The sequence below is a fragment of the Cryptotermes secundus genome, unplaced genomic scaffold (genome assembly GCF_002891405.2).
Source record: "Cryptotermes secundus unplaced genomic scaffold, Csec_1.0 scaffold742, whole genome shotgun sequence".
In the NCBI taxonomy this organism is placed as follows: Eukaryota; Metazoa; Arthropoda; class Insecta; order Blattodea; family Kalotermitidae; genus Cryptotermes; species Cryptotermes secundus.
In genome coordinates, this window is record NW_019739223.1 from 29,226 (window position 1) to 44,038 (window position 14,813).

Genomic DNA, 14,813 nt, shown 5'->3' on the forward strand with positions numbered 1-14,813 from the left:
GCAAAATTTCACGCACACTCTTTGTTCCTTCTGGTCGGCCATCTCACTAATCGCCAAAGGGTTGAAACAGGAACGCACACAACAGAGCACCACAGACAAACCACTTAACTCAGACTGACGCCAGCTCACTAACAGTCGCGGGAGACCCCCAGCTAACACCACCTAGCAGCACAACTCGTAACTACAAAGCATGCACGCGCAACAGGTCGGTTCCGGTTATTTTTGGGTCCCCCTTCGTAAGTGGTCAATAAATTTAACACCAGATGCAAACTACAGCTGTAAAAATGAGAGATCTTCTAATAAGAAAATATGTAAGATGGTAGGGTCCACTTTCAAAATGCATAAACACTGCACAGAAAGTTACAACAGTTAAGCTATCATTGGCATAAAACATTTATCCTCTTAATTTCTGCCTCTCTGAATTTTAAGTGTACAACCTTGAACAAGAATAAATTAATTTCCATAAATGGACTACATATGATGGTACACACCTGAGGAGACGAATTTCTCTATTGCTGAGCACAATATTTGTCTTGTTTGTGCTTGATGAAAGTTTGCCTCGCAAATCTGCTAATTCTGTTTCAACTTTACGCTGTTTCTTGCGTTGTTTCACATCACCTGGCTTGATGTGCATGAAAATCTGTTCCTCACACAGCTCCTTCAGCAGAACCTCATACTCTGGCTTGATCAGCCTGCCAACACAACAAAAACAGTCATTTACTGTAACACATACTGAAATCAAGTCAGCTCCACACTTTGCGGTCATATATTTTTATCTTAAGATGGACAACATATTCAGAACATTTGGATTTGATTTTCTTACACCAGTGACTGTGAACAGTACAGATTTCAACGTTGTATACACAGTGTCACATAACTTCGAACAAGGCCCCACATTCCTAGTCAAGTCCTGCGCATAGCTTGTGGTGGGAGGAGTTTCTTAACACTCGTTCTTCCACTTTCACTGACCCCTCGTGTTTCATTGAAACAACCCTATTCTCTTTTCGAAGAACATATTACAACAATATAAATATATTGTCACTCATCATGCAAAGAAAAATACAATTAATGTGTATTATTAATTTATACTTTGAAAATTAAAATATAATAGTCATATGTAATGAAGAAAAGAATTTAGCCATTTAGCGCACAAGAAAACTGACGTCTTTAAACAGATGATAGAAAAACCGTAAGTATAACCTGCTTCGAGGGTGCCTTACAAACAACTGGCTGCCTGTCACTTCTCACACCCTCGAACCCACCCCCTTGTCTGGAATTTTTCTTCTGCGCATTCAAGGTTACTCTTGGCCTTGTTCGAAGTTAAGTGACACTTGCTATAACAGCATGTAGATACAACCCAGAAGATCACACCCTCATTATTCAGAACTGCTGCTACTGTTTCTTTAGTTATTTTATGACACCTTCTATTGACAAAAATTCCAAATCCCCATGGTATTCACCTGAATACTGCATTGAGCATTGGATTGAAAAATTACTGAAATGTCACTTAGGGACTACCTGCCCTTACACCCTTTGGACCAGACAAAGGTAGAAAAATGCCCCTGAAGTGGGATTCTGTCTATGCGGTTTAGCCTTCTCAGGTGAACTGAGAGCAACAGCAAATTCTTTGTGCTCAAGAACATGTTAAGCTAAAGCTATCCCTGTAACAGGCCGTGGAGGCCTATAGTGCTGTGAGACAATGAGGTTCTCACATATTCTAGATAATGGGCTCAAAGATTGTGGTGAGGTTGTCAGCCTTACATGCCGGCCACCTTCTGCTCCAGGAAAACTCCTGCTACTTATTCCTGTTAGAGGATGATTGAACCTCAGAGCTGTAATATGGCTAGAGAGATTAGGTCAAGTGAAAAATCCAATGACCTCATTGGGAATCAAACCCAAATAGTGCCTCAATCAACTACACTATCACATGCCCCCAAAGAACATGGTGACTATCTGAAAACTGCATAGTTAAATACAACCTATAAAGACAAGCTCTTCATCCTACTGAGTTTCACAAAAAGTACAGGACAAGTAATATTTAGGTTCAATTCCATTCCAAGTATTACTAAAAATTGAAAAAGCTTGTAGCACAGAAATGGTGAGGCGAGATTACGTATTTTTACAATTCCTTATACCATTCTAAGTTACATTTAATGGATTATGAAGTGTTTGGATAATAGGAATGAACGCTTTGGGAATGAAAGTTGAGGAATAGGAATGATAAATGATCTGTCCATTGCAGATCAAAATTTCTTCATGTTTACTGACCTGGTCATGGCATTGTACACTTGTGGTACGAGGGCTAAAACGTCAGCTGCAGCATACAGCATCATGTCTCGAGTAAGGGGGCGTCTGGCCCAGTACCGCTGGTCCCTGCGATATACGTTCTTCAGCTGATCCTTCATGGGGTTTACAGGGGCATCATACATTTCACACAGAGCATTCAATGACACATTCTTGACTTTATATACAGGTTTCCCTAACTCCTGAAGCTGCAAGACTGCATGTGCTGCCTGTGAAAATCACACAAACATATACCTTGCAGGAGGTCTTAAATTTCAGCTGTTACGTCATATGCTTCAGTTGCTATTAAACTTATTACAATGATGTCACATATTCACTCTGCTTTTATGGTAGTTCCGAGAAGGAGAGTCATTCCATATCAACTCAACAAGTCCTTTAAAGGAAAAAAATTCATGACCATCTCTGATTCTAATAAAATTTACCTAGGTTACTAGGTAAGGCAAATATGAGTAAGTCATAAATATGAAGTGTCCCTTCCAACATAAATTATTTTCAGAGAGGCTATCTTTAAAGCTAAATTTTCTTTTTTAAATTTCCCTAGTTTTTAGCCATAGCAATACTTAACTCTGGCAAAACCTTTCACACACACTGTTTCTAGAGTGGGAGTTGGTGAATAGCTCATTCTTTATTTTTTATCATTTCTTTCCTTTTCTTTTTTGCTTTCCCTTATTTTATGAGATGAAGTAACCTTAGTTATACGTTCTCTTCCATGAACGAATTACAGTCAAATTCCTATTTAAGGTTTATTTGGAAACCAATGGCAGTGAACACTACTTAAAATGAGGTAATTTAACACTGAGTTTACTGACTTGGGATAACTGGAACTGAATGTTAAATGGGAGAAAAGCTTAAATTGAAAAATATATCACTGCAGATGACAATGAAATCATGACTAAAATTTGTAGAAAATGAAACTCTATGGTGAGTCAATCACACCACTTCAAACTTGTATTTTCATATCTCTACTCACCTGTGTATCAAAGACATTGCAAAGGGTTATGCCAAACTGGTTGTACAAGTTAACACTGTCATTGCGGCAATCGTGCAGAACCTAAAACAAAACAACGCACCATTCATGGAAAGTCATACCATCAAATATACTGTAATACAAGATAATGCTGAATTTAGAAACCTCTTAATTCAAAACTTTAAAAATCAAAGATTAATGAACACACTCTTTCTTTTACTTCAATTTTTGTTTCTGAATGCTAATGTTCAGCCCCCCAAAATCACTTCAAATAACATTTTCTTGGGATGATCCCTTTGTAATATATTTCAGCCCACTTTTACTGCTTGGTGCTTGCTTCTGTCTGCTCTTACCTTGCAGGTTTATTGAGAGTCCCTTTCAACTTCATGTTTTCAGAATCCTGCATGTAAAATGATTCCTTGTGATAAGACTGTCCAAAGAAATACTCTTGAACTGCTCATGAATTTCTATTTCTCCAGTAAGGAGAAGTCCTTCACCAACCTTCTTAAAGAAAAGTTTAACAGAACATTTTTTTTGTGTAACACACGAGTACTGCCACTGACTTTTCTAGGAAAAAAAAAAGGAAAAAATGTCCTAAGAGCAAGCTTGCCTCAGCCAATACAGTAATTATGAGCTAGACAACCAGAAAATAATGGTCCTATTCCTAATAGGGGCAGAAATATTTCTCTTCACTACTGTGCCCAGACTGGCTGTGGAGTCCAACCAATGTGCACCAGCAGGGTACAGCGGCTGAAGCATGAAGTTATTATTTCCTCTCCCTTGTATATCTTTTTGGGGCAATGCTTAATTAGCCACAGGGACAAATCTCTAACATTACCTTTTACTTTTTTATCAGCATAAGTTTTCTTGAAGTTTTTCTTGGGGGGTCGGGGTGTGGAAGGGGAGTGAATTATCCTAAATAATGGGTTCTTCAAAAATAATTTCAGTAAAGCAGCCAGAGCATGAAGCTGACCACTCGCGTCCGTTCAGTGAAGAGGTCATGAATAGTGGAAGAGTGCTCAATTAATTAATTACGCATAGCGTCAAGTTTACCTTCATACAGAAGTCAAGATATGGTAGTCTTTATTTTATATTTTATGGTTAAGCATCTAACAAATGATTTCTCCCCCTGGTTTTTATGTTACCAAAAATGCTTCGCAGTATTACAAAGAACCAGCTACCTGCAGACTTCAGGAGACTGTACAACAGTCTCCTGAAATTCATAAAACCATTAAACTATGTAATTAACACGCGTTGAGAAACCAATTCATCTGCTTGCCTGATGCAAGTATATTGTGATGTGTTGCGCAATGGTAATAGGCAGGTCAACATCCTCCCTCCCCCCCCCTCCGCCAGCGGTGACGCGCCGATCAGAGCCAAAGTTAGCCGAGTCCCAGCATCCTGGTAGGTATGCAACGTGAGTCAACAGCGGTGACGTCATCAAGGGAAACCGCAGTTGCTAGGCAGCAGTAAACAACTCCGGACAGCGTTGCTAGCAACACGGCGCCAGGCAACAAGGGTGCCTATTACGTGGCCGTGTTCTGTGTTGTCCGGAACGAGGCTACATAAGGAGCAGCGAAGGCTATTCACAGTCAGTTCCAAGAGAGTTCTCAAGGCAGCTACCTACGAGTTAGTTCCGAGAGAGTTAGCCAGCAACCAGTCAGTTGTATTGTGGCATTTGTAGTGTAGTATTTGTGATACTGCAGACAGCAGTAATTGTCAGATTGTAATTTGGGTGATTGTAAGCGTGAATGTGAAATAAAATTCGCTATATCAAATACGGCGTGAAGTTATTTGTCGCATTATACATACCCAACATGTGCAACACGTGACAATATTTTACTGTCTGTTTCATCAAATTTGCATCTGATTCTCAAAGGCATTGCAGCATATAAAGCCATTGCTATGCAACAACCATGAGATGGGAGGATATACCAGGCTGTTTCTGGGCAATGACTCGGTAAACATGTTCCTACAGAACAAACAATGGAACAATGCTGGCTGCTATACCGCGAATTCTTAATAATGCAACAGTTTGACTACAACAATGGAAGAGCTGTGTTTTCTATGTGGTTTGTGCCAAGAGGTTATATGTGGGACAAGGTTCGAGCTCAGTTCAGTTATATATGGGAGTCTGTGAAGGGAGGACTTGAGCTGGAAGTATAGTGTAAACGATCACTTACCTACCGACTTGATTCATGTACAACGATATTTGTTACTTAGTACCAATTTTATACCGAGTGTAACTTATGCCCAGTCTTGCCTTAACTGTTCTAAGAAATCGCAAAGAGCAACATGCAGATAAGAGGCTACTAGAAGGTTCTTTAATGGTCGGTGTGGTATGCTGATGATTACTCATCCCACTGCTGTTCTGGTAAAAGAAGCTCCCAGAACGTTCTTGATCAGAAAAACAATTAAAAGAAGTTTTGAGAAGGATCTGGAAGGTTCTAGAGCATTAAGTCATGCAGTTCGGGAACATTCTTGAAGGGGGAGATTCCAGGACATTACATCATCACACAGTATTTAAAGGGGTTGATCCCCAGATGACAAGACAAGTTAGACACACACAAGCAGACACAGACACACACAAGTAAGGGAGAATTAACGCTAGTCAATTAGGCTGGAAGACTGTCCGTCACTACCTAGTGCTGTAGCCATCCAAGTTTCTATACAACATGTGTCAAGTAGAGTAGTGGTTGTAGAACTGTCATTGTAAAGAAAAGTGTAGTGTGCTGAATAAATTATGTGCATCAACTACCAGTGCTTGTGGTGGTCTGCAGACTTCTTCACTGGGTGTGCGATCCCTCCTTGTTGAGCAAGGCTCAAACTTAGGACACTGTCCTTCCATATTACAAATACTTCAACGTGGTTCCCACATCACGTAACGGCACCCAACTTCATCCTCAACTACCAGTAAGAAAAGAACTGCCAAAAGTAGCACTCAACACGAGGCATCGCCGCTACAATGACTAAAGAACTCTCACAACAGGAATAGACAATGTTGGAGCTATTACCAGGAAATGTATAGTAACAGATTGAGAACACTAGACTGTGGACTCTATTGAACTGTAAAATGTGGAAATAGTGACAGTGATGTAGTTATTTGTAGTTACAACCTGTAAGTGGTCAATAAAACTATTCACCAATCCAAACACCATCTACAGTTCCACTCCATACAAATGGCAGTATTTTGAAATTTTTGTGTTTTTGCTTTGGCACTGTTTGGGCAAACTGCTGCTCTACAGCAGGTGCAGTTTTAATTTCATGTTTACTTTCCATGATCATACACTTTATATTTCTCAACATATCATTAGCTCTGGATGACCAGTTTTAATATTTGGTGTGTTTATGTTAATTTTCATTTATCTGTGTTCTGACATCATGAAGCCACATGCAATAACAATTCTGTTGCTTCCTTTGTGGCCTGGTCAGTGAGTGAATCCAACTGTGTTCCATCTATTCTGCTGAGTTTCATCTTTGAAATGTGGTGTAAATTTAATGTCTGCTGGCTCTGTGCTTATGAATGTAAACATTTTTTGTTCTTTACAAATTTATTGGTGCTGTCCTGAAAAAGACCACCAAGACTGGAATGAGTGATAAGATACGGCCTGATAAAGGCAGATAAAACCCTTCAAAGAGAAACTTATTAACACAGAATTTGACTAAGAAAAAATCAGACATCATTGTATTTTGGCAACACAATGTGTGACAAAACACAAGGATGGTCAAAGAAGTAAACAATAATAATAACCAAAGTCCTTCAACTTTGCATCAAAGTCAAGATAAGGAAGAAAATCTAATCGGCTGAAGGAACTGCCATGGTTAGTTATGACATTAAAAGTTAGTAACAAGATGTAATATGAATTCTAACTTGAATACATCAAACAACCAGAAAGACAGGCACACTTTTACTGCTCCACTCATGGCAGAAACTATCAGATTCCATGATAAGTCAGCCAAATACCACAATGTGCAGAAAGTTTGCATGCCCAGTCACATTCAGAATAAACACCACCTGATATGTGTGAAATAGAAATGGTACAAGAAATGTTTGAGTACTTAACTATTCAATGATAGGGAAGAGAGACCAGTGTAAACAGTTGGTGAACTGTACTGATGAAATACCTCCCTCCACTCTCCATGTTTTGTATAGACAGCACATTACTTTTGCAGTCTAGGGTTCTTCTAAGTTAATGGTATATTCTTGAAATAATCTCTTCAAATAAGATGAGGTGCTGTGTTGTCTGACACTTCATGTTCAACAGCATTCCTGAACAGAACAAATCTTCCACCAGTTACACTTTCACTTTTATTTTTAATTCCATAGATCCTTTTCAGGTCCTGCATGCCATAGGATATAGAATATGTAAAAATATAATTGGTTTATTTCATTCATTATATTTTGTTTACATGTAATGACAGTGTTTAATACTGTAACACTGCAAACAGTTTGTGAAACCTCTTCATGTGTCATTTAGCCATCCATTTCTGCTACACCAAAGAACCATATGGTGTAATTCAATATACAGATAACTGTGATTTTCTCTTTTCCCCTGCTTGTCATACTTCTTGATTCATCTGTCTGACAGGTTGATATAATGGTTACATTTCTCTGTCATGCCATTTTATCACCAGTACAGATCCTGAATGATGTGCCATAAGTTTCATTATTCTTTTGGATTCTTGTCTCTCACAGATTTCAGAATATTTTCCTTGTTCAGTTTCAAAGTAGTGGTGATGTTTTATTCATCACATCATTTCAGTTGCTAGGATTCTTCTAATCTACGTCATCTTGGAACCGAAATTCATGAGCCTCCAGGTACATATTTCCACATTAGGCTGATGGCATTTGAAAGCAACATGGAGGCCTGTAGCTTGCAGCAGAAACTTTTCATTACAAAAGAGAATTGAAAAGATGGGAATTCTGTAACTGAAGGAGGTTTCTGTACAGTTTTCTCTTTATGTAAATGACAAAATAAAATAGTCTTTGGCATTTAATAGCCCGAGCCATGTTTACCATTATGGCTCCTTTCAGCGCAACCCCCCCCCCCTTCACCTCTCCTTCAGAGTCATAGGAGATAACAAAATTCTGTTTGAGTTTGGTTAGTCTATATTCGGTGTGGGTTCTTCTTCTAGCTGGGAAAGGGTAGCGTCTCCCTTGGATTTGTGTCAAGTGGAAGTTAATTTGAGCGTGTTCTTGGAGCATTCTATCTTATCTTGCCTGGAATTTTTTGTATTGCCCTGAATTTAAAGCCGAGACGTATTTGACTTGTTAACAAGTGTGCTTGTATCTCTCACGAGGATTTGTCCTAAGAGGGAGTGGCTCACCGACAAAGTGGTACTTACTTACTTACTCATGGAGCTGAGCCCTTCTGGAGGAGCTGCAAATTCTGCAGCTAGTCAAGAATTCCCAGAATTTGTGGAACCCGAAGATTCATTACTGTGTTCACAAGAGCCCTCCACTGGTCTCTATCCTGAGCCAGATCAATCCAATCCATATCATCCCATCCTATCTATCTAAGATCCATTTTAATATTGTCCACCCATCTACGCCTTGGTCTTCCCAGTGGTCTCTTTCCCACTGGCTTTCCCACCAATATCCTATAAGCATTCCTCATCTCCCCCATTCATGCTACATGGCCTTCCCAACTCATTCTCCTTGACTTGATCATTCTAATTATACTTGGAGATGAGTACAAGTTATGAAGCTCCTCATTATGCAGTTTTCTCCTACCTCCTGTCACTTCATCTCTCTTCGGTCCAACACCCTGTTCTCAAACACCCTCAGTCTATGTTCCTCCCTTAATGTCAGAGACAAAGTTTCACACCCATACAGAACCACAAACAAAATTATAGTTTTGTATATTCTAATTTTTATGTTTTTGGACAGCAGAAGTGAAGACAAAAGGTTCTGGACTGAATGATAGCATGCATTACCAGAGTTCAATCTTCTCTTAATTTCCTCCTGAATCAGGTTTCGATCTGTCATTGTTGTTCCCAAATATCTGATTTTGCCATGCATTTTGGGATAAGACAGCAACATATACTTGGTTTTCTCTGTGCGACTTCTAGACCAACCTCTTTACTTGTGTCAATTAAAGTTTGTATGTTTTTCTTTATGGTATCTACATTATCACCCAGCAGATTCACATCATCAGCATAGGCCAACAGCTGATGTGTTCCATTTAATTTCAGTCCTACCTGGTTTCCCTGGACCTTCCTAATGGCATATTCTAAAGCAAAGTTGAAAAGGAGTGGTGATAAAGCATCTCCTTGTTTTAGACCATTCTGGGTAGGAAATTTATCAGAAAAATGTTTACCTATAAGGACTTTACTATACGTTTCATTTAAACACATTTTAATCAACCTAACTAGTTTCATGGGTATCCCAAACTCTATCAGATTATTGTACAATACTTCCCTCCTAACTGAATCATAGGCTTCCTTGAATTCTACAAATAGCTGGCGCCTTGTTTCATTGTACTTCCATTTTTTCTCCAATATGTGACGAATGCAAAAGGTCTGATCTGTGGTTGATCTGTCACGTCGAAACTCACACTGATGATCCCGAATAATTTCATCTATGTATGGACTTAATCTTAAGGGAAGAATATTGAATACAATTTTGTATCAAATTGACAGCAGTGATATCCCCCAATAATTACTACAGTCCGTTTTATCACCCTTCTTGCGAACAGGTACAATAATATGTAAGATTTGAGGCTTTCACGGCGGTGACTATGAAGAAAGCAGTCTTCTGGGATTTGGCACCGTGTNCAAGCTCTGCTCGAACTTGATTGCTACCTGGTGTTTTATACTGATTCAATTTTGCAATAGCACTTTCAACCTCAGATGGGCTAGGACCAGGTACTAACGGCTCAACTGCATGGGTTTCTGTCTGCTTAACATCACTGACCTTATGTACACTCAATAACTGAGAGTAGTCATTCCTCCACCTATTCAAAATGTTGTGGGAATCTACAAGCAGATCACCTTTCTCATCCTTCACTAAGTTACTGCTAGGTTGGTAACTCCTCTTAAAGTCAGTTATTCCTCTATTGAGGTCTGTAATGTTCTTGTTCTTACTGTTCATTGCAAGCTCATCAATTTTGTCTTTCTGATATTCCCTCTTTTTTCTTCCTCAAATGACTGCTGGTTTCACGTTTTATATTGTTCAGATTATCCCCATTTAACTCGTTCGGATTCTGTAACCATTGAAATTTGGCCGGCTTTCTTTGATCTAATAATTTTGAGCATCCTTCATCGAACCATGGCTTATGCTTCTTCGGTTCATAATAACCTAGACTCTCTTTGGCAGACATTTTTACATTCTCTCTAATAGTTTCCCAAGCTTTATTAACATCCACCTCAGTTTCCAAGTTTTCCAAAGCCGCGAACCTATTCGAGATATCAACACAATACTGCTCTTTACCCTCTACCTCATTTAATTTCTTGAGATTGAACATCTCCATATTGTCACATGTTGGGTATGCACACGACAAATAACTTCACACCGTCTTGGAACTAGTGAATTTATTGCACATTTGCTCTTACATTTATACAATTCAGTTTCACAATTACTGCCATCTGCAGTATTACAAGTACTTCTCCTGCTGGAGTCACTGCCATTCTCTCGAAACAGCTCAATAACAATGGACTTCAACTCACTCCGGCGAATGCCAGACTTCAACTGAATGGTTACTCTCTGTCACTGAGGAATACTCCTGTTATGTATCTTCTGCACTGACAACACAGAAAACAATTACGTGATAGCTTTCACTGTTGCGTGACATCGTGTTTACCGACTGCCTAGCAACAGTCGCTGCACGGGCTCACCTGTTGCGCGATGGCATGTTTACAAAGGCGTTGCTGGGCAACGCTGCGTAGCAACCAAAACACTTCAGCTCACCGTGGACAAACACCGCTTTCCTTACTGTTGCATAACTTGGCAACCAACCGTTTATCAAGGGTCTGTCTTCATGGTAACTTGTTCCACCTCCCGCTGCCGAGCAACAGTTAGACATGTCACAATATGAACTCTATGTGTTGTTTGCTCACTGCCAGTCTCTCCCTAACCTTTGCCACCACCAGGCAGTGGTCAGTATCACAATCTGCTGCCCTGAATGATCGGACATCAAGTATACTTGAATGTCCTCTCCTATCTATCAAAATATGATCAATTTGATTGTGTATCTTCCAATCAGGAGATGTACAAGTAAATTTATGGATGACTATTTGAAAAAAAAAAAACAGGCAGTGATACGATTTCATTTAATTTCAAAAGCAGTTAGTAGCAGTCAATATATGGCTGACAAGCAATATCTCTAATGGTTTTTGTGAAATACAATGGAACTCGCTTAAGATGACACCAATTATGACATTTTCTGACATTAAAATGAATACTCCATGCTTTTAGTCCGCAAGCAAACTATACCAACTGAGAGACCGCCGCTTGTCAGCAAAGTTAGTGCCAACTTCAGCGGATAGAGGGTGACGTGTGATCAGCACAATGAATTCCCACGGCCATTAATATCGGTTTTTTAGACTGAAGCCGCTATTTCCTTGAAATAGCTCCTCAATTATCCTCACGAGGCTGAGTGGACCCAGTTCCAGACTCACTACTTCTCAGAAAATCTGGTAGCGCCGGGAATTGAACCCAGACCTCTGGATCTGTAGCCAGGAACTCTGACCACTAGACCACAGAGGCTTAAACATTAAAATAATCTGGTTCCAAAATATTACTTATGTCCATTTTATCCTTTAATACGTTTCCCAAGAAGTAATGTTTTACCAAGTTGGACTTGTTTCTATTTCCCATAAATGTGCAGTGATGAGGCAAAATGTTGGCCAAGCTTTCAATGTTAGCACTTGGCAAGTGCTCTTCACTGCTTCCTGTTCTCTTGCCAGATTTGTTTTGATGGAGTTTGTTGGTTTTAGAAATAATTACCACTACAAGCCTTAGAATGATTCATTAGCATTTTAAACGTCTATAAAATGTATTTTGAATAGTTAACTAATATCACTGTAAGGTAATTAAGTAACACACAAGTCAAATGAACCTACCCATAATCATAAGTCAGAATAATATGAAACAATTTTCAACAGACATCAAGTATGGCAGATTTCACTTTTTAATAATATGGGACATTCAAAATGTAAGAATATACGATAATTTAAGCAATATAAACTAAAAGTACTGTAACTGTCCTTTTGGTCTTGCAGAATTTTTTTACTTTTGGTTGCCCAGCTAGCACCTTTAATCTCTTTCAGGGTTTGGGCATGGTGTCAAAGGGCAGAAGTGAGTCATGTAGGTAGCTCAACTGTTGTCACTGAATGAATGAGAATTCAGGTGTAACTGATTATGGTTTAAGTGAAGCTTTTCAAGACACCTATCAGGTGTCAAAACGATATAAATTGTTGTTTCCTTAAAACCGGAACTTTAATTTGATGCCTTCAGATAATGTATTACATACAAATTTTGAGTCACTGTTTGTTCAATAATAGCTGGATCACCTTCAGAATAGAAGTTGCTGAAATGTCATTGAGCAGGAGCAGTAAGTTAATTTCCTTGGACTTTTCACTTATAGGATTCAGAAGTTGCACACGACAATTTAGGTCTCATGGCATCACATCCATTCCTGCTCTTGTGGTTGAATCTCTGATCCTTTCAGTATGAATACTTTTCCTTCCATTGGTCTGACAATGAGCAATCTGCATTTCCAACTGGAGAACAAATCAGCACTCCTATGTTTGTGAAGTTTAAACCATGGTGTTCATAATGATTCGCTTTTAAATGGTGCTTCAAAACTCAAACGAAAAGCAGGGCTTTGTTGTCTACAGGACTTAGGGTGTAACATCAGAGTTCACTTGTTGGTAATGTCCCTTGCCAAGACTGGAGTTTCTTAATTCCCCAAGGGGACTGAGGAAGATATCTTCAAGGTTTATAGCTTGCTACATTTCTGTCATCTCAAAATTTCAACTAACAGATCACGAGAACTTTCCTTTAAGGGAAAAATAATGCCACACCATTCTGGTCAGATGACTTTTACACTCCTGTCTCTCTGAGATACTTCTTCCAACTGATGGCCTCCTTCTTTCTTCAAATGTTGTGGTGCCTTGTCAAGCTTTGAAATTGACTGGGCTTGTTCTCTTACAACACACTCCTGTAACTGTCACCTTGCATGAACTACAACAGGACACTGTTGAAAATGGGTTACAGTAATGAATGCAAAGCAAAAAGAAAGTGTTTGTTGACATAAATAATGAGGACATTGATGGGAATGCCTCTGTGAGGAGGGTTTGAGGCAGAGCATTAAAATTATGCAACCTACACCGATACCTGTTCAGAGATTTATGGGGTGATTTTCATGCTTTGCATATAAAGGACAACTGTGCATCCCTTTGCATTTTCATTTCATTTTCATTTTATCCTGTAGATCAAAATACAATGACACAGGGCATGTCCATCCTGGTAGTTTATTGGAGATTATAACAGGAAGTGAAATGTGGGAAAATCTGATAAAACTCCACTTGACAGAATGCTGCAGCCATACATGGTTAGAAGGAAGTGAGACCTAATTCTATGAAACAGCACTTTGCTTGAATCCAATACATACATCCATTAAATTAAGGTGTCATCATGACTTTACATACAACGCTGGTAGAATAACCTAAATTCAAAAGAGAAATTTCTTATGCAAAATAATTACTTGAACCCATCTTTTAGGGCCTATTCTTTAACCTTTAAACTACTAAAGACGACATACAGCATCGCAAAAATAAAGTCAGCGGTACGAATGACCCCATATGGGGTCGCACAGTCCGTGCGTGCGGACATTATTTGAAATACATTTTTAAGGTAGAAAATAATGTCCTACTTATATAATTTTTGGCCACCATCTGCATGGAGTGTCTGTCTTCCCATCTGCGTCATCTGCCGGAATGTTGCCTTCATGTGGAATTCTCAAAAAAATCCGGAAATTCAGAGTCCGATTTCGCACTTCATGCACTTTGTCCGGACGGTCTTTCGTTTCCCACGCGAAAAGCACACACGACACCTCAATTGCGAAGTAGAGGAAGTCGGCCAGTGATGTGGTTTGGCCTTCTATAATCGAGATATCTCCGATAAAACGGCAGGGGTTCGACCCCTGGCCGTTGATGGCGAGGTGGACCCCTTCCAGCATGTTCCGCACAAGAGCGAGACGAAATTCTCTGTGTGACAACAGGATGTAACTGTTCAGATCAGGGAGATGGAAAAATAGCTTATTTGTCCATTTCTAGGTTCGACAACAGATGCTATAACTGTTTGCCACAGTTTGCCCACAGCTCCACCTGAATAATTATTCACACTCCTCGTGCCATGCTGGTGTGGTGGTCCCCAGGTTGCTGACGAAGATGATGGGTCTTCTTCGAAATCACTTTATGATTCGCTACCTTCAACGTCACTCTCAGAATTGTCAGTACAGCAATCTGAATCGGAGTCATTGATGAGCTGAAATATGTCAGAATATTCCAAACGACACCACGCCATGGTACGATCAAA

The 14,813-nt window shown here is 39.4% G+C and overlaps 1 protein-coding gene across 1 annotated transcript in view; it reads right to left on the reverse strand.

Annotated features, from left to right (window-relative positions):
- LOC111871764 (egalitarian protein homolog) overlaps positions 1-14,813 on the reverse strand; it is a 50,905-nt gene that overhangs the window by 13,910 nt on the left and 22,182 nt on the right. The window contains exons 5-7 of the mRNA XM_023865072.2: positions 3,275-3,355; positions 2,269-2,513; positions 492-692 (exon numbers count right to left, since the gene is read on the reverse strand). Of these exons, the coding sequence (XP_023720840.1) occupies positions 492-692; positions 2,269-2,513; positions 3,275-3,355 (527 nt within the window). The remainder of the gene's footprint in view (positions 1-491; positions 693-2,268; positions 2,514-3,274; positions 3,356-14,813) is intronic.